The sequence below is a fragment of the Dinoponera quadriceps genome, unplaced genomic scaffold (assembly GCF_001313825.1).
Source record: "Dinoponera quadriceps isolate SergipeBrazil2010 unplaced genomic scaffold, ASM131382v1 scaffold1395, whole genome shotgun sequence".
NCBI lineage: Eukaryota > Metazoa > Arthropoda > Insecta > Hymenoptera > Formicidae > Dinoponera > Dinoponera quadriceps.
The window spans coordinates 900,091-924,634 of NW_014556488.1; the positions used below are offsets into that span (position 1 = coordinate 900,091).

Here is a 24,544-nt window from a genome sequence, read left to right on the forward strand (position 1 = left end):
GGGGGGGGGGGGGGATGCGCGATTTGCTTGCCGTTCGCGAAATTCCCCGGCGAGCCCGTCGCTCGGTAAGACCCTTACTCGGTGAATTCCAGCGCGGATTCTCTTACTTCGTAAACAACCCGCCATTTCCGGTGCAAGTGCGGTAGACAGACAACGGATGCAACGGAGGGCAGGGGGGAGGTCAGCTGGATAGTCGAGGCGCTCAAGCTGCTAAGCGGTAAAATTTAACCTTCGTCGCGCGATCTTGAGGATCTCGATCGATCGACCCGCGAAGATCATGCAGGGGAGGAAGGGAGGGAGAGATGACATGTCATCTTCGTGATAGAAATAATATTTCCACATGTATCTCTCTCTCTCTCTCTCTCTCTCTCTCTCTCTCTCTCGATACTGACGGATTTGCCGACGGATTACGCGACGCGTACCGTATTATTCGCCGTGGTTCTCGTAACGGTAAATCCAGCCCTGAATAGAGAGAACGAAGAAGAGAGATGTACGAGACGAGGACAATCGCAGGGATTAAATAGACGGAGAGCTCGCTGCTCGCGAAGGCTCTCTCCTCGGGAAGAGCTCGTACAGTACAAAAGACGAACGACGACGATGACGCGGAATTGCATCGCGTTGGACACGGACGGCCTCGTAATAACGCGATCCTAATGTTTCAGCGGTGCCTTCTTTCATTATCGATGTTAAATCTGTAATAAACACGGCGAGGGAGGGAGAGAGAGAGAGAGAGAGAGAGAAAGAGAGAAAATTCAAGTGTGAACCGAAGAGGTAGAGTTGACGAGGACGGGAAAGAGAGAAACGGAGTGCCGGTTCTCCAATCGGAGAGACGGCATGATGGACAGATATAATCGGTCTTCTCACGACACCATCAGCCACGTGAGTTACGCACCGGTTACGTTCTCGCCGACAGTTAATTCGATTCGCGGTATAAAGCTGCTCGCCGAGATCGTTAGCTCGAGATCGAATGTCGGCAGGTGTCGTCAATCACGGGCAAGTAGTTGTTGATGGCTTGAGTTGTGCATTGAAGGACGCACGATGCTTTTACCCTTTATTCTCTTGCTCTGCCTTTACTCAACATTCGTTATGTTTATTATAATTCGTGCGTCTTATCGGAAAAAGAGATGAAAGCGAAAGATCACGGAGATCTCGAATTGGGATCGATGAGGAGAGGAGGAGAGACAGAGAGAGAGAGAGAGAGAGCTTGCTTTATACGATTTCTTGAAAGGACAAGGACGCGAGCGTTAATGATATAAGATTCAAAACAGAAAGTAAAACCTCAAAATCGATTATGTGCGTAACAGCAGCAAACGCTGGAAAAGGACAGACGACGTCTCCGCTATTTCCATCGTATTTGGCGCTAAACATGCAGCCGCTTTAGTCTCATCCTTTATGGATACAGAGCACGCGCGATCCTCTCGCACGAGACGAGTACAAAATTCAGAATTAGATGGTACGGATTTAACATTAGATGCGCGCGCGCGACGAATAGATCGACGATACGTTTCCGTGTGAATAAAATCTCAAAAATCTCTTCATCCGAACTTATTCTCGATTGAACGACGGAATTACCATGCGCCGTCATGTCACACAGCTCGGCGGTCTTGTCTTGAGCGAAGTAAATCTAGTCTTGAACGGAAAAAACCATTCCGTCGGTGTAACTGAATTTTTTGCTGAACGAGGATCAGGCGAAAATTCGGTCGTAGGATAGTGCGAGGTTGTAGGTCCTCTAGGAGGTGTCTACTTAATTAGTCGTTCTCTCAGTTATCTCGACCGAGTTTTCATGCAGCTGAGTGTCCACATTAATGTTCTCATAAATAACAAAAGGTATCGACAAACAGGCAAGCAAGAGTTTGACGCCGATATAAAAGCGAATGTATTGTCAAAACAGATTGTAATGTTTGTATCATAATATTTACTCGTCATCACGTTCGTTATATATTATATATATATAATATATTAGTTTTATATACATATATATATATAAGTTTTCGAGTTTTCGCCTGGTTTCCGTTCACTTGCAGGAATTGTTTTCGCCCCCGTTTTGTACCCGAGGGAGCTTTTCTCGAGCTATATCGCGATCCTCCGTTTCCACTTGCAGGCCTAGCCCGGGCGGAGTCGGTGACAACGGTGTCCAGGGTGTTCGCGGCAAGGGTCTGCCGCACGTGATTTACTGCCGACTTTGGCGCTGGCCGGATCTCCAGTCGCATCACGAGCTGAGGGCGATCGAGCACTGCGAATACGCTTTCACTCAGAAACGCGACGAGGTCTGCGTGAACCCTTACCACTATCAACGAATACAGCCGCCAGGTAAGCCGCAGACGGATAGATGTAGTACCGTAGGATAACGAATCCGTATAACCGTGTACACCCGTGCAATAATATACCACAGCGGCTCTCGTCATTCCCCTCGGTTCCCGCGCGCTTCTCGTCCGAAATAAATTCATCCCCGTCCCAGACACACACATCCATCCATCCATCTATCCGTTCGTCCCGGTGTTCAGTCCGGGCAAATCCGACGATAAATTTCGTCCCGCCGCTCGGTGTCGTTTATGCGAACTTTACGGCGATGTTTAGTGGTCTCTTAGGTCGGCCGAAGAAACGACCGGGAGTCCCAGCGAGACTATTATACTACCTCTCTCGCCCTCTTCCCCTTTCTCTCTCCTTCTCTCTTTCTCTCTCTCTTCGCGCCGCGGCATCGCCGGCCGCGAAACCGAACGCTTTTACCCCGACGATATCGGGCCGGTTGTATTCAGTTTGTTCGAATTACGGGGATCCCTCCTCCGCGTCTCTCTCTCTCTCTCTCTCTCTCTCTCTCTCTTTCATTCTTTCTCGGGACGGCCGTTAATCGGCCGTTACGACTGTGTAAGCATGGCGAGAGCAGCCACCTAGACTAGATCGCGTGACTATATCGGCGCACGAAACTTTGCAGTTTTGCCGGCCATTCTCGTGCCGCGGCACAACCTAGCCGGGGACGAGGCCGTCCTCTACAACACCTCTCTCGAGGAGCTCAGCGTCAGCGTGCCGGAGAACACGAGCTTCCACGCGACGCTCAATCACCAGCACCACAATCAGCAGGGCATACAGCAGTCCCCGCAGCAGCAACAGCAGCAGCAACAGCAGCAACAGCAGCAACCAAATAATCCGTACCAAGGAATGCAGGTGAGTAGTTCGGAAACGCGACCTCTCGTCGGCCTTCTCTCATCGTTGACCTATTTCCTCGAAGACGCTTGTTCTTTATCGATTTTGCGTTGGTTACCGGTTATCCTGATCGCGTTGCGGATGGCACTATTATTCGCTGAATTCGCTCGCAACAGCTCAGTGTGTTACGCCTACTCGATTTTTGACCACCTCGACTCGATAACGCGGTTAAAGCCGCGCGTCGTCCGCACAGGGTGAAGGATGATTGATAATAATTAAAGCCGATTACAGAGAGAGAGAGAGAGAGAGAGAGAGAGGACCCGTCAGCGGGCATCGCGGGCGATTTATGGCCATTAGATACGATACGTGGCCGTTAGATTCGTGAGACAATGACGAGGCGCGGTTATACTTGTGTCCAGAGCATGCAGGCGACGAGTCCGGCGAGCGTCGGGAGTCTGGGAAGCGTGCAAGGCTCGCCTCACCCCGCGCCGGGATCCATGGATCCTCCGGCGGATACGCCGCCGCCGGGCTACATCAGCGAGGACGGCGACAACATGGACCATAACGACAACATGTCTCTGTCGCGCCTGTCGCCCAGCCCCGTCGACGCGCAGCCCGTTATGTATTGCGAGCCCGCGTTTTGGTGAGTGGGCGCGACGCATCTATCCGTTGCACGGATCACGCGTGTGTCTCTATCGGACCTCCCCGACGACGAGCGCGCTCGCGGAAACGGAGGGAACGTGCTGTTGCGTTGATTTCATCCGCCAGACGCTCCCCGCCTTCCATCGCCTTGGATCGCGGCGCGCGAATTTCCAGTTTTCGTAATGAAGAAGCAATGACGATGCACGAAAAAGATAACGGGTTTGTCTCGAGCGCAAACGGTCGGGTGTCGGTTGTTGTTGAGCAGAAATAAGACGAGAATTTTGCATCGGGAAGCGCAAGATATTCGGTCGGTACGAAATCGTCAATAAGAACCACGCAGGCAGGCAAGCAGGGGTTAATTAATCGCGCTACCATCGGTCGGCGTGTTTCTTATTGGCCGTTTTTTGCTGATGGGGTGTAAGAGAGAAATGCATTTTCGCGAAGAGCGGGGCCCGGCTAGTCGGGGCGCTGTGTAGCCGCCACAATAGATAAACAATTTAATTTTTAACGTACAAATTATTTGAAAAGGATTTTTCACTCGCTTCTTTTAAGAAAATTGAGTCAATATTTTCTTACATTTTCAAGGATGAAATTCATCTTTTTCCCTATTTTTGACGATTCTACACCGGTTAGCTTCTCTCTTAAACCTTTTAATCCTACAAATTTCGTTTCAATATTATCGCAATACGACGTATAGAAATTTTGACGGTAAGAACAGCGAGAACGGAAATTCAAGACGTCTCATCGTGATTAAAGCAGGAGTAAATGATATTATTGGAAAGAAAATTGTGTACTGTCTCTCTGTTCTCGCTGTGTTGCCGAGAGCGAAAGGTTCAACATCGGGCCAAAAATTTCGATTCTGTGGAGATTCGCCGGGACAATTATTCGTCGTAAAGCGAGTTAACATTGGCGCGAGACGATCTCGAATTAATCGTCGAATTAACGTCGCGTTATCGGATCGGCCGGAAATGAGAGATCTCTCGAGGATGAACTTCCATAAGGAACTCGGCAACCGCACGTTCTCCCCTTGAATTACTACGTGTCCACGTGGCCACCAAGTCGCGCGCTAACGCCGTATCACTTCCGCCTCGCGCAGGTGTTCAATTAGTTACTACGAGCTAAATACGAGGGTGGGCGAGACGTTTCACGCGTCGCAGCCGAGCATTACCGTGGACGGCTTCACCGATCCCAGCAACTCCGAGCGCTTCTGCCTCGGCTTGCTATCCAACGTGAACCGCAACACGGTGGTCGAGCAGACCAGGCGACACATCGGCAAAGGCGTTAGACTATACTACATCGGCGGTGAGGTGTTCGCGGAGTGTCTCTCCGACTCGAGCATCTTCGTGCAGAGTCCCAATTGCAATCAGCGTTACGGCTGGCATCCGGCCACGGTGTGTAAGATACCGCCAGGTAAGAAAGCTTTCCTCCTTTACATTCTCTCGTCCCGGCTCTCTTCAGAGAGCTGGAGCGAGCGTCAGCTTCTCGACGAGCTCTACCCGCTTTCGTCTCATCGTCGAAACCCAGCGCTGCCATCCGGTCACCGGAACGAAAACAAGCGAAATAGTATAGTGACCAGCTTCTTGGTAGAAAAGGTGACAAGAAGTGATCTTAGAGCATCTCAGGCATCAAAATAGTAACCAAAATGACAATGTTTTTTTTTTTTCACATTCTGAGAATAACTGAGACCTTTTAAGCAAAAAAATAACACCTTTGTCTACAATCTTTAAGATGTAAGCAGTAAGCAAATTGACCAATTACAGTCGTTTGTTAGAAGAATAATCTTGCTTTTATAATATTACTCTTACCTTCCCAGATTTATCTTGGGACATACAGAGCGAGTTCTCTTCATAATACGGTTTGAAAGGTTTCACAACAAGGAAAGACCAAGAACGATGATACGATACAAGTGCGCTTTCGGAGCGAATTTGATTAAGAGAGACGACAAAAATATACGTAGACGTCCATATTTTGCAAATTTAACGGCAACTCAGGAAAAAAAGTGACTACGGTGACTTACTTGGGACGATACTGAATCTTTTACAACCAACTTGTCAAGGAAAAGTGAGAAAAATGGTGACTCAAGTGACTGGATGGTAACGCTGCGAAACATTCGCTCTTGTCATAATACCGTTCGTATGTCTGTCCGTCGCAGGATGCAATCTGAAGATCTTCAACAACCAGGAGTTCGCGGCGTTACTCTCGCAGTCGGTGTCGCAGGGCTTCGAGGCGGTGTACCAGCTGACGCGTATGTGCACGATTCGCATGAGCTTCGTGAAGGGCTGGGGCGCAGAATACCGCCGGCAGACCGTCACCTCGACCCCTTGCTGGATCGAGCTGCATTTAAACGGGCCGCTGCAGTGGCTCGACAGGGTACTCACGCAGATGGGCTCGCCCCGCCTACCCTGTTCCTCGATGTCCTAAGCCTTTGCGTCATCCTCCACCCGTTTGTGAGAGAACACGTGAGAATACCCCTTCGTGCGCTGTCCTCGTCGTTGTTGTCGTCGTCGTCGTCGTCGTCGTCGTCGATCGGTGATCGTCCCTTTGTCACGGTACGTGAAAGCTTGATCAGATTTCCTCGAGCGAACTACAAGTGGCACGCGTACAAGAAGATACACACGATCTCACGCTCTTCGAGGCCTGATCGAGAGAAAGAAAGAGAGAGAGGAAGAGGGAGAGAAAGCCAGAGGCCGGTAAATTGGAAACGCTCAACGACGCCCGAGTTCTCTGCGCCGAAGTCGCGCAGTGGTTTCTATTTCGAACGTCGCGTGCCCGACCGAACCGGAGGGTCCGCGATCGCGGGGGACGTGGAATGCGGGATGGGAAAGGGGAAGTGCGAAATATCGGAACGACGACTCGCTCGCACGCGTGCGACGGTAAATATCATAGTAAATATACATATACAGAGAAAGCCTGTCCTTATACCGTGAATATCGATGAGATCGGGAGATGCAAAGACGCGGACCCACGCGGCTTGCAATCGCGCGTATACACCGCAATTGGCGTACAAGATATATCCAGGGTGATTAATCCGAGTTTAGTCGATTCGTAAGAAAGAGAGCAAGTGATATTTATATATATATGTATATATGTACCGCGCGCTAACAGAGAGAGAGAGGGGGAGAGAGAGAGAGCAAGAGAGAGAAAGAGAGAGAGAGAGAGAGAGCTCACAGTTTTACATATTTTTACCGCTTATTAAGACAGACACACAACTACAGTCGTATACCAGTATACACCACAGAGACCTTAAGAGATAATATACATTAAATACATAATATATTATGTATGCTCACTCTTCAAAATAGCCTGCTGTGGTGGTGCCCACTTGAATATTCTATATCCGCGTGTATATGCAGATATCACACACACACGCGCGCGCGCGCGCGCGCATACCCACACACGTATGTATACACACATGTATATACGTCGTTCTACGAAATTTGTCGAAGGGGATTATGAGAGCGTTCACCGGTAAGAGTGCTCATGTACACTCGTTGTATCGCATAAGATCTTCCGGTCCTCCAAACGGTCGTTTTTAGCGCGGTTTTTTCTTAATTCTTTTTTTTTTATCGAATTGAGGATGTGTTTTTTTCTAGTGAATTGACAATTGCGTTGATATACAAAAGATTATTCTGGCTGTGTATATTTAACGGCGCTTGTGAGAATTTTAGTACGGTTTTAGTACGCTATTATTTACTCGGTTATACACGTATATATTTGCTTTCTTAATAACACAAATATGAATGTTATTGGAAATACAAAGTTTATATATATATATGCATGCAAACTTTTTTACGATATATATTCGATTTATATTACGTTTGTTTCTCTTCCTTTTTCGGCTCTTTCGCGGCTCTTCAGAATCGAATAAATTCTTGACGGGGGTAGCGGGGGTATGCGAGGTACTTAAACTTTGGCTCCGACACTCTCGTCCTTTTTATTATTTACTGTTTCGACAAAATTATCGAGGGAATTATCTGGAGAGCGTCGTGATTTGTTCTTCGACATCGAGTCGTGGAGTGAATATTTACCGTGGTCGAGTATTTCCAGTCATGAGGAAAGACGGAATTCTCAACGTTGCCCGTGTGCGACGTTTTTTGTGTGATTATCCGGAGAGCACCTGGCGAACTTGCTTCAGCGAAACACTGAGATTCCTGGCAAGCGGCAAGAGAAATATCCTAAGAATCACTCAGAAACCGAACGACGACGACGACGAAGCGGAGAACGGAGGACGTTCTGTCGCGATTATTCGACGGCTGGCATACTCGGAATCAACGGTGCACCGCGGACGTCGGCTCTACACGGTCAACCGGAGGACCCCGAAACAGGATGTCGGCGTCGAGAAACGCGCGACGGAGGACAACGACAGCGGTAGACTTGACAAGCCCGACTGCTAACAATGTTCGATGTAAGCAGACCTACGTCTGTCGTGTCTAATTCCTGGTGGTGTCCCGCGACGGAAGCGTCGACAGGAAGACGTTCCCTGCCAGCTGTACTATTACCGGAGACGGAAGGCAAGATCGACGAGTTCGTCCAGTTTAGAATTATTATTATTGGTTGGACGGGAGATATCACGGCGACCTGTGACCATAAAGATTCCGGAAAGCGTCAACCCGGTGATCGCTCGTTGTGTCGTTAATATATATGTATATATATATATATTTTTTTTTTTCGTAAGCTAAAGGAATATCAATCGAGCGTCCCGCCCTGTACGCGGGTGGAACGTTCACGCATGATACGTAACTTTCAAAAGAGAGGGAGACAGAGAAAGAAAAAAAAAATATATATATATGTATATTATAATATATTGATTATTTAAAGGGCATTACATCGTGGCACAGGAATATCTTATGCGAGACATACGCGAATTCTCTTATCGGTAGAGTACGTCGTAATCTTCGTCGTAATCTTCGATCTGTGAGAAATGTAAAATGCATAAAGAGTGACTCTCTCGAAATTATCGCGAGATGAGGATATCGTCGTTCGGGCACGAGCATCTCTCTCGGAAGGAGAGAGATCTAAATGCTGAAACACACAATAAAAGTTGTTTTTCGAGCTTCACGTTTCTTTCCGCGTTTTCCTTCGCATCTCGATTACCGCACAAAATAATATTCACCGTGTAGTAATTATATGTATCGGATGTCTCTCTGCTCATTTATGTCGGCTAATTGAATGAAACACGGCGCAGCGATAAAATTCACGATCACCGTGAAGTCGAAGAGAAAAAAAAAACATTCGAGTAATCGCTAAAGTATAATCGTTAGGGATGTTGTGATACTACTGATATAATACTGGTGTCGATATTTTTCTTTTAATGTTGGGTATTTTTTTTATCGATATTTTCTCTCGATATTCGTGTCCATATCAGTACTACTTTGTTTCGATTGTTTCTTTTTTTCTTAGTTTTTTACTCAGTAGATCTTCGAGATTTATATTTTTGCTTCGTGAAGATTAATGTAACGTGCAACTTACGTTTCAAACCCATCTCTTTAATTTTACGGTTATTTATTGATTGCAGAAGTAAGAGGAAAGCGTCCGGACACGGATTACAAGGTCGATCATGAGTGTCATTTTGTATTTATTGTATTTTTGTATTAATTATTTTTTACTTATATTTTGTGTTTTTTTTTACACGTATACCGCAATTATTTTTTATCTTTCGCTTTTAACGGCATTAAACAAGGATAGTAATAGTGGAGGAGCTTTAACGCATCTTTTCAAAGTTTTTAGACCACAAATCGTGAAGAAAATTTAAAGAAGGTAGAAATATCATTAAGATTATTATACGTAAACGTACGAGACTTTTATGTATAAAAATAGCTGACAAGACAAACACTCCCCTGATTTTTATATTTCCTCTATAATTTTAAGTTTATTTTTTTTTTTTTAATATCAATATCAGTATCGATATATTTTGTTATGATGTCACAACCTCCCTGATAATCATCAGGAGATCAGCGCGAAATGATCTCTGCCAATTTTATCGTCGAGAATTCATCGCTGCTGCCCGTTCGCGCGAGATGTTCCAAGACGCTCGCTTATCCTTGTACTTTCTACGGTTCGCAAATCCGAGCTCGGGACTCGTGAACGCCGTTTCACCCGTGGGAGTGACCCTTTTTCTTTTTCTCAGCCGGACGAAGCGATCTTCTTCGCACGTAACGGCGCGCATGTAGATGAAGATTTCGCGAGTCTCGCGTTTCCTCGATTTCGCGTAGCTTCGTTCTCGTCGCGTCATCGTCGTCTCGCGGATGACGATCGACGAGGACAGCGAGGAGCGTGGGAAGGTTGCGTGCCGACGATCCGAGACGTTGCACGGACGACGACGACGATGACGCGGGTGAAATTCGGGTGCCGGCCGAGTCGGCTTCAGCGAGTGAAAGATGAGAGAGCGAGGGATAGCGCGTTGAGAGGGAATAAACTGTTGCGTTACCTATATCGCCAGGGGGGGCCGGGCGAGAGATAAAACTGTGTAAAAAAAAAAAGATGAAAAAAAAAGATGTATTTCGAGCGCGAATTGCGAGATACAATGCCGAATATCAAACGCGCTAGAGACGCACCGTTGAGGAAATGTGGTACAAAATACATACGTACTTTTAAAAGATCGGACTCGGACACACAAAATACAAGAAGGAGCAAGGGGGGAGGGGGAGAGAGAGAGAGACGAGACGAGAGTATTTTGTATCATAAATATTTATGTCGCGAATGTCGCACGTGTAATATTGAAAAGAAGAAAAAAAGAGGAAGAAGAAGAAACAATTATATTGTCCAGTCCTGCCTGTCGCGCTCTAGCGAGAATTTATATGTACGCGAGGGGAGGAAGGGGATCTGACGGTAGTGAGATAGGAGGAGGACAAAAGAGGACTCGGGAGTGGGAGCACATAGTGGCTAAAGAGGGGAGGAGGAGGAAGAAACGGAAGATAAAGAGAGGAATGGGAAAATAATTATCCAGATTGTACCGCCACTTTTATAGCTTAATTCCTTAGATAAGCGTGCTGGGCTTTCGCGGGGAACATTTTAACCGACATGGTGGAATCTACATTTCATTAAGTCGGCAACGGTAAAAACTGGAGGAAGAGGAGAAAAGAATGAGTGAGGGGGTGAAGCGAAAGAGGAGAGGCGGCGGTGTATCATCTATTCGACATGATTATAGACGAGGAGCGCGGAAAGTTGAAAGTTTATTTTCTTACGACGTTGTTGTGCGCGTTCGATTTGTCTTTTTATACGAGAGGATGACCGAAATCACACAGTGCGTTCTGCGAAAGCCCAACATATCTCTCAATCGTTGGGCAGCTCGAGCTTCGGCAGCAGCAGCAGCCTGATCGCGACGTCGTCTCCCTTCTTATGCGTTAAAAACGAAATAAAAGAAGTAGAAGGAAAATAGGACGCAACAAACGCGACACATGAACATATATTATAACACTGATTACACACACGGAGGGAAAAAATTGGTCGGATTGGCGCGACAATAAACGAGGCGGATTGCGTTTTCGTTCGAAAAAAACGGAAATTCCGGCTCTCAAGAGCCGAATTTGCTTCTTGGAACTAGAAATTTCGCCTTATTCAACGAAGACGCTTTTGGCTCGTTCATCGTCACGTTGATTCAACCGATCTTTTCCCCGTGCACACTCCGCATCCCCGATCTGGTCCGCCGTTAGGGTCTCAACAAAATGATTGACATATAATTTTAAGACAATATTTCGTGCCATAATTAACTCTGAATTATTATTTACTATACAACCTTTTTTATTATACAACGGTTTGTTCGATCACAAAGAGAACGGATTTTTAATTCAAGATTCCAGATACAAGACAGTCATTGTGCCTCACTTAAAGACAAAGACTTTTAAAGCATAAAACATTGTCTTAAACCGATAATTTTGCTGAGGCCCTTAGAACACCACGTTCGAAGGAGCCCATCACCGCTACCCCGGTTCGCGATTTCGTGACACGCGGATACGCGTGGCAACGAAGTCGCGCGTGTGACTCTGTCAAATTCGCTGACGGACACACTTTACCTCCCTGCAGACTGCCATTAGAATATTGTTAAAGAACCAATACGGACAGAGGAGAGACGAGAGGGCACGCTCCGCGTTTTGTCCCCGCGAGCCGCTGTCCCGCCTGTATTCGAGCCCTTCGAAAGATAAATTTTCCCTTGACGGAAACGTGAAAAATGGAAATTCTGAATGTTTTCAAATGGGAAAATTTACACTTTTCACGAGTCCACGTTAAAAGGGGAGGGATTCATGATCAACCCCCCAGTTGTACTGAAAATCTATATATAACATGAACTATAGATTCGCAGTATTGGCAGTGAACAGCGGAACGCAGCTTTCTTGAATTAATGTGCAGCCAATTCAAGAATAGAAAACAAACCTCCAGGTGTCTGACAGATTTCGCGGCCCCTCGATGTACATCTCGACGTGCAAGATCGCTCGGAGCTGTTCTGTCGCTCTTCGATCCTCCGGTTGTTCTCGCGAAAAGCCGAAGGTGACTCGTGCGACGACGAAGCTTGTATCGTGACATATCAATTACCCGCGTGATATATCGTCGGTCGACGAGATCGCTCGCACACAACGGTGGCGGGAACGTGGAGGATGCCGTTCCAGGGGGACAACTGTGATAGAACTCTGCGCCCAGCTTCAAGAAAGAACGCAACCGTGCACTCGTTCGCGCTGGTTAATCGTTCGATCAATCTTGCGGTTCTCGCGTGCGCGCCACGGACGGAGCGGGCTGCGTGCAGCAGAGAAACAAGCTCGGTGAGCGTTTAGCGATTATCGTCTGTGACTGGAGTATTCTTTCAGACTCTCAACATCAGGATATCGATTATATCATTTTTCTCCAGTGCGGAAACGTAAAAAATAAAAATTCGTCTTTACACAACGGTTGAGCAATTCGTCAACGTAATTAGTCTACATTTATGAATCTAACAATAAAGACCGGTAATCATTGATCGCTTTGTTCCACTGAATGCGGCCATTCTCTCTGCTGAAAGTGTTGCAACAACAGGCACGTTCATCATCGTGGGGAAAAAAATTTTTCGGAGACACGAAACACTTTTCGTTCCGTTTCTGCCAAAGTGTCGAGGGTCGTTTGCCAAAGTTTCGTTTAAGTGACAACCCCCCCCCCCTCTCCTGAGCGATCGCAAGGCACTCGTGATGCAACGTTCAGTCGGGCGCGGTCCGTGTTGTTTTCTCTTCACCGAACCGACCCCGCTCGCGATAGATCGGCGAATCGAAGAGAATCGATCGGCGGGTGTGCGATCGAGTGCCCCCCCTCTCAATCGAGTTTCTAGTCTCCGAAGTCCCGGGATTCTAATCCTCCTGGCCGATGTACAAGCGTCGTATGATCAAATGGTCGAACGCAGAACGAAGGAGAGACGGAAAGAGGGAGAAAGTTCTCTCTCTCTTTCTCCCTCCCTCTCTTTTATATTTAAACATGTCGGTGAAGGTTTTTTCAATAAATTTTCTACGCCCTCTCGTAAAAGAGGATTAGAATCCCTTCGCGAATCGCACGATTCTCTTTGATTCGCGCCCGTCTCTCGCAGGGATTGATCGACTGCTCGAGAGTGTCAGGCGGCTGTGTAATATATCATTGTACTTGACGCACTTGTACGACTCCGAGGTTTCGAAATCGAGCGGCCCGACGATCACGGTTTTTAATTCTATAAATTACTTATATATATATATAAATATAAATAAATAAAAATATATATATAAATATACATATATATATTTCTTGCGTGCGTGTGCGTGTGTGTGTGTGGGCGGTCGCGTTTGTGCCGTGGAAGCGAACAAGGACGACTTGTATACGCGAACATACGAAGAGGATCGCCCTATATCACTTGCGTTCGGCGGGAACTGGCTTAAAATTCGCGTCTTCGCGCGCACGGACGTGACACTTTATAAGAATGAGAGAGAGGGAGAGAGAGAAAGAATGAGAGTGAAAGAGTGTGAGAGAGAGAGAGAGATAAAATGATCAAGAGAGAAATGTTAAGAAACGGAATATCGAGTCTGAGACTGTATAATAATTATAAATAAATGTATACGTTAAGACTAAAAGAAAAAAAAAAGAGACAGGAAGAGAAAGAGAGGGAGAGGAAGAGAATGTCCCGATGTTCCCTTTTTAATGATATGGTGTTACACAACGATTACTTTCCTCTAATGGTATCTTGCGTTTCTTCGCAACTCCTTTCCTGGCAAGATCTAATTGTAAGTCGTAAGTCTAGCATTTATTAACGTGAATAAGGTATTTGTAGAATCTTTCTTATCTTAATAAAGATAAGTCCTGGCTGATATAGAATGAAACGTTTTATTCGGAATAACGATCGATCTTTCAAGAACGCTCCGATGACGATCCATCATAATACGATCATCACAATGAAGACTTGTACAATAATAACAAAGTTCGCGCGGCAATTACGACGCGATGATGATGAGTTTCATCGTCGAAGATTAAGGTTAGTGTTGATTCGTGAATAATTTAGAACAAATGTGGTTGGTTTTCTTACGCGTTAAAAGATGCAGGACAAATGGGGAAGTAATGATTAGAGGAGAAACCGAAGATTTCAATCAAGTCTCGTACGTGACAATACGTGTGTACGCGTGCGTTTGTTTGTTTATGTGCGAGGTAATTTTACTTATGAGCGACTATACGATAACACGCAGATACAATTATACCTAAGTCAACATTACTTTTGCGTTAAGTTCTAACGACATCAGATCAACGCGGCATTACAGAAAGGCGAGAAAAGGCGAACGCTATCAACAATATCTGAACGATGAATTTTATCTTCTACATTACGATTCGACACTACCTAACTCAGTTTATACTTTTTTTTTGCTAATATGTATCGCAGATAGTTGCGTTCGACGAGTTTCTTTGGTTTGAGCTTGTTTGCAGTTTGCCACTCCATCGAGAAGAACTTTCGACAAGAGGTTTCGACATGTGAATCCAGATGATTCCACTGATATCGAATATTTTTTATTTTACAAGCCAATCCCGCTCGGCCCATAAAGCAGAAAATAGTTCGAGTTAAATGTTAGTGTATAAAACATCAATATGCATGATCATGACAATTTTCCAGGGATAAAAACGTACATTGTTCGAAAAGTTGGTGTTCCATTTACAATTGTACCCACACACAGAGTGACTAATTAATTAAGGCTCCTGGTCGACTCGTCGACTTGTTTGACGTCAGAAGCGAAAAAAATGTATGTTCAAGATTTCTGCGAAATATATTGGAATGAAAATATACTGTCCGTAAAATAATATTTGTGATTAATTGAGTAAATTTGTCAGATATTCCGTAAATTCTCCTTTTGTTCTAACAATCAATAAATCACTATAAAATGAACATGAACCAAAGTAAGAAAGTTTCCAAATATTTTACAAATGTGCTCGGCCGACCAAAAATACTATTTTACGGGCATACCTTTTATCGCAACGTATTTCACCAAAATTTCGTACATTTCCGCGTTTCTGACAACATTATTCAAGACGGCCGCGGCGAGAAAACCGGAGCCTTGACAGCACAAATTGACAAAAAAAAAACGACCAATTGTTTTCCTCCTTTTCCTTCTCCAAATCATAGAATACTTGAACATCACATTAAAACTACAATAATAATAATAATAATATTCTTAAGATCAGTCCTTTGTTTAATATTGAAGAACGAAATGACCTACATCGAACGTCGACGAAAGTTCTCCTGGAATCGGCGAAGTGGCACTGATTACGAGGCTGTACACCCTTTTCGTAGAAACTACATTGCGGAACTTCCTGATCTACGCGCGCAAGACTAGAATAATACTATAAGAATTCTGCTGGCGATTCAACCGGAGAAGCGCGTCTCTGGTTATGACGGACGTTCTCACTGCGCGAGTCGGCATGCTCTCGACGAAACCCGATCGCTTTGTCGAGACACGCCCGCCTGTACCAAGTGCTGAATTCAATGTGACTAAAGCGCGAAGTCTTGTGCGCGTGTCTACGAATCGAGGACATAGTCCCGCACATTCAAAGACCAGTGATCGAGAGACGACGACGACGAGAGTGCACACGCCTTTTCTCGCACGCGAAATTTCTACACGCGCAGCCTGCTCTTTTCGAGGGTGCAACAAGAAACTCGCAAACTCTCATATCGCCTGATTGCTGTCTCTCTCTCTCTCTCTCTCTCTCTCGCTCTCTCGCTCTCTCTCTCTTTCTCCCTCTTTCGTGCTAAATTACTCCTCTTCGGAATCTCGCCGGCAGTGAATATCGCTGACGTTCGTGGACGGCGTTGTCTAGTGAGTTTGGTGAAGTTGTCGCGTGAAACATGTCGTGTACGCGGAATAACCGATGGATTCGTTTAATTTTGAGCGGGCTAGTGTGATTTCTTCTCAGTCGCTCTCGTGTGTGTCTCGCGATTCCTGTGCGATTTCTAGGCCTTCCGCAGACGACGCTGGGACTGCAACTTCTTCAGCGAGAATATGCTTACGGACAGGCCCATGGCCGCGAGCAAGATCGCAGATGTAGTCGTGGTACGGTCCACCATAGTCTTGCGATGAAAGAAAGTCGGTCCTGCTACCTGCAAGATGTGAAGAGAGAGAGAATGGTATCAGTTGTTGACGCCCGCGCAACGGGAGAATATTTTTAGTCTCCTCTCTTCCTTCCGTCGCGCGCTCTTCTCCTTCTTCTTGTTATTGTTACGATCTCGCGGAGTTGTGACCGTGCGTTTTGCATTTATACGTCTACATGCTTATGCACAACCGACTTACGCGTCTCTGCTTGTATAATATGTATGTATATAGTTTGGACATTAATAATATATTAGGCGGAGGCACGTAAATAGCTTGCGACACTGCAGCCAGAAAATATTTATAAATGCTGAACACTTGCGCGGAAAGGATCGATAAGCCTTGCCTACTACCAGATGGGAACGGGTCGTTATTAATAATATCAGCTCGGACGTATCGGACTCCGAACGTAAAAAGTAAATTTGAAGCGAATGGGAAAAAGAAGAGAGGAGGTATTTATGACTCGGCCTGTGCCGGATGGAGGCGCAAATGAGATCAAGGATGACCTCAGCCAAACGTCGATTGATCTACGCTACGATTAACGATTATTAATCGTTGGATGGCAAATTGTTCGGTTAGAAATCGTTGTCAGCCACCGATTAAGGAGTTTGTGAGGTATTTTCAGTGGCGCATCAAAGGGGCTATTTGTAAAGTTGGTATTTGTCAAAGAGAAATTTACGTTCTTGTATATTTATTTTACTGTCTAAATAATAATAAATGTTAATTTGAAACGGAGCTGTAATAAATATGTGCAAATGTGAAAATCTTTTTCACGAGCAATTAGGTAATACGTATACGTAGCGCGAGTTTCATCGAATATTTATCAAATTCACTTCACCTTACAACTTCCTTAATCATCGATTGGTTCAACCGGAGCTTGGCGAGGGTCACCTTAATCAATCGTGTTCACTAGCGTCGTCGGGAAACCAACGTTAAATAGATCTCACCTGATTCAGGGACAAGCGGAACGCGTACAACGCCGGAAAAGTCGAATGCATCTCGTTACCGCAGTTTTCTTTCGTGTACTCTGGAAGAACAGATATGTTTGCTCGTTAGCGTGTTTCACTTTTAAGGTTAGGTTAGCGAATTGAGCGAACGAATTGCGAATGTGTTATAATATGAAGATGTATATTCGCGTCCAAACGCGCACGAATTTCCTTGACAAGTCGACTCACGTGAACAAAATCGGCCCGAAACGTTCTATTCGGATTCGTGCGTTTACTCGTTCCTTGCTCGTTCTTTCGGAGTATAACCCGGTTTTAAAAGATCAATTAGAGATTCTAGGTGAAAATGGGGCGTTTTATCGGAGACCAAACGCGATCTTCCCGCAGGTTCTCACCTCGCCGGCGAAGAAAAAATTCAACAGGTATACCTCGTAGGAGAAAAACGTACAGCTTCTCTCTCTCTTTAATATCCCGAGACGACACATGAAAAGAGAGGCGTGCTCAACGCATCACCGCTGCGCACCAACTGCGCCGAACTCAACAGGCGACGGACGGTGCGCGTGAATGAACGAGGGGAGGACGAGCGTGTGTTTATGAGAGAGGCGCCGGAGCCGCGAAGAGCGTAGTATCGCGGAGGGCAGAGGTCCAGCCGCTGCGTAAAACCCGCTTTAAATTGACCGATACGCAGCTAGTCCAGACGATGTTATCTCTGTCCCGTCACCCGGATGGAAAGTACAAAATGGAACGACGTCAATTCGAAGGTGAAGCCGCACGGTGTTGTTTCTCCACGCACGACAACAAAACCGCTGCGGCGCCGATCGGACATGCGATATATCCCAAATGGAACGCGGCATATTCGAGTATTTCTGGAATTTTCTCCTACAAGTTGTAATTCTTGAGGAATTCGTAAAAGAATACCATAAGAATAATCCGGCAAGCCATATGCGTCATGATTGAAGTTCCTGAGAACTTCTTGGAATGTTCATATAAGAATTATTTCACATCGACAGACGTGAAGTATACTTTATGCATTCAGGCAGAATAGCATTTCCCAATTTTTCCGCGGATTTTTTGCTTTCTCATCTTCCTTAGAAAATTTGGCGGGTTTTAACCGAGACGCATGTGAATTTTTCTGAACGAATTTTCGCATCTTTGGAAAAGAAAGAGAAAAAATTCACCGAAAAAAAAGTGTTGCAACCTTTTCGTAGTTGATTATATATCCTATTTATTTATATATTCCTCAATGACTATCGTGCAAATGTTTCTGAACAGCGAGTCCCCATATATACTTATAGAATAATGTAAGAACTCGTAGCGAAAATTACGAGTTTGCAATCTACATTGTACAAAAATATATAACATGCTTATACGAAAATTTGCGCTTAAAAGGCAACGAGTAAATTCTCTATCGATGGGACGTCGTCGTCGTAGACTTTGTTCGGCAACATGACTTGCATATCGATCGGATCGAGGGAAAACTGAGAATGTAAACTCGGATAATCGTCGCGAAAAATGGTCTTCTGTGTTATGAGACGTCAGAATAGAAATATGAACGTCGGGGATTAATTAAATTGCATAAAAAATAACGTCAATTGCTCGGCCAATCGCCGTTCGACGGCTGCAGCTTCTATCACTCGTGCGCGCATCAACAAGTCATCGCGAATGCCATGAAAACAGTGAGGAAATTAAGAATTATTCACAACCGAACAAAGAGATAAGAGCCATTTCAACGAGAAGCAACGTCCTGCGTACAAGATATACTTGTACATGCTTTTGCGGATTTTCCTTATTTAAATGCACAAATTGAGTAAATCTTGGATAAAACTTACGAATCGAGTTCAGTTTGATTAAATCGGGTAAATTTGAAAGGGTAGGATGAGAAAATATTCGCTTTGAAGAAAAATTTGTTCCGATCGAAAAAAACGATAGAGAGCTATTTTTCCCCTCATGAAAATATTTTGCCGAAATATACTCTGAATTGATCCAATTTTACTAATATACGCAGTTTTCAGTTAAATTCAGTAAATTTCAACAGTATACTTCAATTTTCCTTATATTCGAGTACTGATGTATTATGGAATGATAATGAAATGAGATCAATTGAAATTTTTCGTAATTTTCGTAAAATTTTCAGCCTATTTTCATCAGAGTTATTCGTTCGCTACGCATTACTTTATCACTGTCGAGGCAATGAGTACAATCCGAGAGATAACATGCCAAGAGTATTGTTATCAGTATTTAGACGGCTACCAATCGAGCACGTGTTCGACACGCCTCCATATTAAAGCCACAAAAATATCGTTGCCGCGGTGGTAACGATCGAGATTGAAGAAAGATTTGATCCATCACAATTTTCGCTCTGCGAACGATAAAAAGGGTTAACATCCCCCTCGCTGTTATGCAACGGGCGATTTTTTTTTTGTACGAGGCAAAATCGACGAGTTTCCAGAGAGAACTAACGAGCGAACGATCGTGGCGATCGCGCGTTATCGTCTGAAGATTCTCCTCTCCGCGTGCTAATAGTAACCCGGACAGGCCTTGAATCTTCGATGCGTACCGTGTCGCGTAAGAGCCATGAAGGTTGAGTTACGCGACCGGTGAGGTTAGGTCGCGCATCCTAATTTCAAGATTTCCGCCTCGGATCGTCCCGGCAAGCCGACTAGCGGCTCGCGTTTCCCGGCAGGTCCTCACTAGACGTAGACTTTGGTACATGAGATATATAGCCGGTGAAAATTACATAATGTTGAAAACCGAGAGGATCGATATTACGGAATGAATTTTTCAGAGCGCGGGTTGAGGTTACCGCGTTTCCGCAGCGCTCGTTTTCGTTATTCAAGTGAAAAGGCGGATGACCCGAAGTATATCGTATTCGCAAGGCGATCGGTGTCGCGAAAGACGCGAAATCACAAACGAATTCACAGAACTCACCTTCGGTGTTGGATCCTTCAGAGGACAAGAATGGAAAGAGAGTGGAAAGAGCTTACGCGCCTCCGGAGAGGACAGACGAGAAACAGCGTTCGATGCGCATGCGCGGCGATCGATATGTTGGGCGATTCCGTTATTCGAGTATCGATCATCTTCTTCTCGATGTTCTCAAATGAGGTTGATGATCGATGATCTGCGTTCAAATCAAGGTGGCGACTCGTAGCGGGACAATTAGACGAAACATGTTAAATTCGCGAGTGATACGATTTAGCGGCAGTCATAGCAGTTCGTTTTCGTAGGATACGACCTGATGGGTCGAGCGAATCTTTATTCTTCAATAGCGCGACCGGGCGATGAGTAAATTCTTATTTCTAGAAACCAATGAGAAATAGAAGCCTGCTGAAGAGGAAAAGGATATTTGCCACAATTTCAGGTAAAGAGATAGATAATCAGAGAGAGGATAATCGTCGATTTTTAATCAATTTCAAAGTGAAGCACGTTGTGTGCACAGAACATGGCGGAATTCAACATTATCAACTTTTTCACACCGTAATAAATTGAAGATTTCGATCTGATAACTTAAAAAAAAGTTTTGTGAAAAAAATATTTTGAAGGAAACAATTGCTTACGTAAAACGTAAAACAATTTGTTCATAACGTGTCAACATCCCTGGACTTATTTTAATAAATTTATGAAATTCTCTCTCTTTCTCTTTCTCTCTCTTTCATGAATAGTTATATAAGTATATTGCAAAATGTGTCATTGTATCTTTTATAGTGTGATTATCCCCTACAGTACAATAAAGATGTTTAATAAAGAAGTCTACTTTTCCACAAGTTCTGACTCGATCAGCAACATATTATCCTATATCACATATATACATAGTCGACGTATTCACTGACGAAAATTTTGACGAATATCGTAATGAGTTTTCGATGTGTTGATAAAAAAAGGGAAAAACATAATTACCTCCATTAGTGATCGATTTTTCTTTACAAGAAAAAAAAACATATTCCGGTGTTTATCAATTTCAATAGAATTTATGAAGTATTGTTTATTCCTGGAAATATCGATGTTTATAATTTGAATAGTGTAACTTTCATTTGTGTACTAATGACTCAATTAAGGACTTTATAATGACATCCGTTCTTTCTGTATTGATAGAATTTTACGTAAACAAATCTGTAACATCCTACATATATTATCTTTTGGTGGATGGGGGAAGGGAAGTTTATATTCATGGATAAACTGGCTCTTATCAATAAGAGGAAGCGTGACAATATCTGCGAGATAGACACAGTCACTCCGAAAATCTTCCGTTCTCTGATTCTCGAAAATATGTGAAAAATATTGCATGCGATAGTTTCCTTCTTGGCAAAATAGCTGAAGTAATAATTATGTATCGCATGCGATAGCTAAAGTCCATTTCACGTTGCAATGATCTGTACGTACGATCGATCACAGGACGGCTATAATATATTTTTTCTATGTTTCGGAGTACAAAAAATATAACGGAGCGTATGTATTATTCATGAATGCACAATAGATAGCCATATAGTCAAAATTATGTGCATACAGATATGTACACACAAATTTTACATCTCTAACTTCGATAGCTACCTATCTATTGCGCATGTTCATCAATTTATATGTTTATTTTCTAAAATTTTTCATTTATTCTGAAGAACATATAAGAAAAAACTAACGCATGATTTTATCTTCATCTCTAATTAAATATACGACAATACGATTTTATTTTCATCCCTCATTAAATATACGACAAGGACAGGTTGATTAGCTAGCGCTAATCGGCACTGAATAGCGCGCTTTTTAAACGCATTCTATATTGAGTTGGCAGAAGCATAAACCATCGATACATATGAACGATACCGCTACGCATATTTAAGTGATCTTGCGTGGTCTGTTCTTTTTAGCTGCACCGCTGAACTAGTGCAATAAATTGAAGTGAGTATATGTTTTACAAGTATATGTTTTCCCACTTATTGCATCAGTTCAGCAGATCATTTAAAAAGGATAGACCAACGAGCTTCGTAATCGCAGTGCGCGGTCACGTGCCAGGGATGAAATAAGTTGAAAAAAAACTTAGTTGACAAAAAATTCATCGCGTAAGTCATCTTGTATAGTAAAATTGAAAACGACATATGTACAATTTCGTAGAATGAATTTCTATTTATTTTTAGAAATTTATTTTTAGAGAAATTGTTTATATTTTGTCTCATGTTTGAAAGGCAACAGTTTTGTTGTGGTGACTGAATAATATTTGTACCATCCCTACATACTTCTATAGTTTTATAAGTTACATCAGCTCTCAAGTAACCAAAATATTGTGCTGAAAATATGTCTATTTTAAGATTAATATTTAGTAAATTATTGTGTCATCAGCTGGAGTACATTTATGTTATTCTGAATGAATTTTCTAAACTCTTATTTTCAAAGATCCCAATTAATTTTATTACTTAAAATAAAGTTTAATAGAAATATAATTAAATTGTTATGATAATATGAAATTATTTTGTTACAGAAACAACTTGATAATATTGATTGAATTTGAGCAGAAGAAATTGACAAAGGAATAGGAGGCGTGTTTGTGATATTATTATAATACTTCATAATCAACAAGATGTACACCCGGCAATTAGTGATTTCTAGTGCAAGAATGAATTTGTGTTCGAGATTGTTTATGAGAACGTTGCACAATAAACCAAAGGAAGCAGATCTGACTAGTGAAGTAGAAATTCCAATGCCATGGGGTAAAATAAATGGTGAGTATTGGTTTCTGTAGACATAACATGACTCTAAGCACGGTGTGACATGAATCACTTTTTAGGCAAATTTTGGGGCTCTCAGGATAAACAACCTATCTTAGCTATGCATGGTTGGCAGGATAATGCGGCATCATACAATCTTCTAGCGCCTCTCATAGCTAAGAATACTCCAGTTCTGTCCATCGATTTACCTGGCCATGGCCTGTCGTCGTGGTTACCACCAGGATCTATATATACTGAGGTGGTATATCTTGCATCAATCAAACGAGTCATGAAGTATTTTGGATGGAAGAAAGTGAAATTAATGGCACATTCCCTGAGTTCGATGACGTCATATTGGTTTACTGCGACATTCCCGAAGGAAGTGCAGTACGTTATATGCTTGGATTTCTTCAAATTTCCATCTTTGGATGCAAACTATTATGCTGACGCGTTAGGAAAAGCAATTAACTCGCTCATAAAACTGGAAGAAAGTACAAACAGCCAGCTTAGCTATTCAGAAGCTGAAATCAAAAGAAAATGGCTGGGAGGGATTGCAAATATAGATGATGCATCATGTGACATACTTATGACTAGAGGAGTTCGTCAGAAGGAAGATGGAACGTATGTTATTAATAGAGACCCTAGATTACGTATTACTCCTATTCACACTCTTTTTTCAAAGGAACATTTAGAAACTTTTGCAAAACTCATAAAATGTCCATATTTGGTAATAAAAGGAGGTGAATCATTTTATGTGGAGCCAAAAGAGGATTATCATAACGCGTTACGAATAATGAAAGAACATAATAAAGATGTGTTTTATGAAGAACTGCCAGGAGGAAAGCATCATTTTCACATAACACATGCAGAACATACAGCGGTGATCATAAATCGATTTTTAGAAAAATATGATGTAGAGTCTGACTGAAAATTAATCTTCTGTTTTACTTGCAGAATGATAGTAAAGTTTCAAAGGTATTTGGTTTATTTATTATTCTCAGCTGAAAAATATTAATTTCTTATATATATGTATATATATATATTAATATATATACATATATATGTATATATTTAGTATAATTTATTTTTTGTAATCGTTTTGAAATTGTTGTATCCTTGAATCATCAATATGTGTTATAATTGGGTAAATTTATATTAAACTTAATTTTATATATTTTTATAAATGTCATTTGTGTTAATGATATAATTAAACAAATTAATAATATTAATGGTATTAATTATTTAATAATATAGAATTATACCTGCGCAATATGAAATTAAAAGGTCTCAGCAAGTCTTTTCTTTCAATTTCAACGTAGAGGAAGTAGCCAAAAGTTCTTTTTATCAAATTCTGTATAAAATATTAGATATTAACGAAATGAATTTAGACGAACATTTTCATTGTTCTTCAGTTACTAAGTTAATAGCAGGTTTATTAACCACTTGCGGTGCAAAGAGATTCTCGGTTGCGCGTAGCAAAACAATCGAGCGGGAATCACTTCGCGGCGCATTCAGGCAGCGTTCAGCGGGAGGGTTCACGAAGAGAATATAGAGAGGCAGAAGGATAAAATTACAT

At 43.2% G+C, this 24,544-nt stretch overlaps 3 protein-coding genes across 5 annotated transcripts in view; 2 read left to right on the forward strand and 1 right to left on the reverse strand.

Annotated features, from left to right (window-relative positions):
• LOC106747646 (mothers against decapentaplegic homolog 3) overlaps window positions 1-11,158 on the forward strand; it is a 34,394-nt gene extending 23,236 nt beyond the window's left edge. The window contains exons 2-6 of the mRNA XM_014625375.1: window positions 2,102-2,310; window positions 2,933-3,162; window positions 3,561-3,784; window positions 4,880-5,193; window positions 5,936-11,158. Coding sequence (XP_014480861.1) covers window positions 2,102-2,310; window positions 2,933-3,162; window positions 3,561-3,784; window positions 4,880-5,193; window positions 5,936-6,204 — 1,246 coding nt within the window. The 3' untranslated portion in view covers window positions 6,205-11,158. The remainder of the gene's footprint in view (window positions 1-2,101; window positions 2,311-2,932; window positions 3,163-3,560; window positions 3,785-4,879; window positions 5,194-5,935) is intronic.
• Window positions 11,159-13,489: 2,331 nt separating this feature from the next.
• On the reverse strand, window positions 13,490-20,304 carry LOC106747647. Its single transcript, XM_014625376.1, has 3 exons — window positions 20,204-20,304; window positions 17,279-17,358; window positions 13,490-16,342 (listed from the first exon to the last, which is right to left on the reverse strand). Exons 2-3 carry the CDS (start codon window positions 17,327-17,329, stop codon window positions 16,196-16,198), a joined length of 198 nt encoding a protein of 65 aa, XP_014480862.1. The 5' UTR covers window positions 17,330-17,358; window positions 20,204-20,304; the 3' UTR covers window positions 13,490-16,195.
• Window positions 20,305-22,198: 1,894 nt separating this feature from the next.
• On the forward strand, window positions 22,199-23,992 carry LOC106747581 (serine hydrolase-like protein). Of its 3 annotated transcripts, XM_014625224.1 has the most exons (4): window positions 22,200-22,326; window positions 22,743-22,983; window positions 23,049-23,589; window positions 23,706-23,797. In XM_014625224.1, exons 2-4 carry the CDS (start codon window positions 22,842-22,844, stop codon window positions 23,710-23,712), a joined length of 690 nt encoding a protein of 229 aa, XP_014480710.1. In that variant the 5' UTR covers window positions 22,200-22,326; window positions 22,743-22,841; the 3' UTR covers window positions 23,713-23,797. The 3 variants fall into 3 exon arrangements, with proteins under 3 accessions (XP_014480708.1, XP_014480710.1, XP_014480709.1); XM_014625222.1 differs by having other exon boundaries at window positions 22,199-22,326; window positions 23,049-23,992; XM_014625223.1 differs by lacking the exon at window positions 22,200-22,326 and adding an exon at window positions 22,403-22,533 and having other exon boundaries at window positions 23,049-23,992.
• Window positions 23,993-24,544: the final 552 nt, after the last annotated feature.

Bases quoted from the DNA above. Each gene is read 5' to 3' on its own strand.
- LOC106747581 (XM_014625222.1), top strand. From the start codon at position 22,842: ATGTACACCCGGCAATTAGTGATTTCTAGTGCAAGAATGAATTTGTGT. The intron at 22,984-23,048 runs GTGAGTATTGGT...ATCACTTTTTAG, and splicing joins GCCATGGGGTAAAATAAATG to GCAAATTTTGGGGCTCTCAG.
- LOC106747647 (XM_014625376.1), bottom strand. From the start codon at position 17,329: ATGCATTCGACTTTTCCGGCGTTGTACGCGTTCCGCTTGTCCCTGAAT. The intron at 16,343-17,278 runs GTGAGATCTATT...CACATCTTGCAG, and splicing joins TCCGCTTGTCCCTGAATCAG to GTAGCAGGACCGACTTTCTT.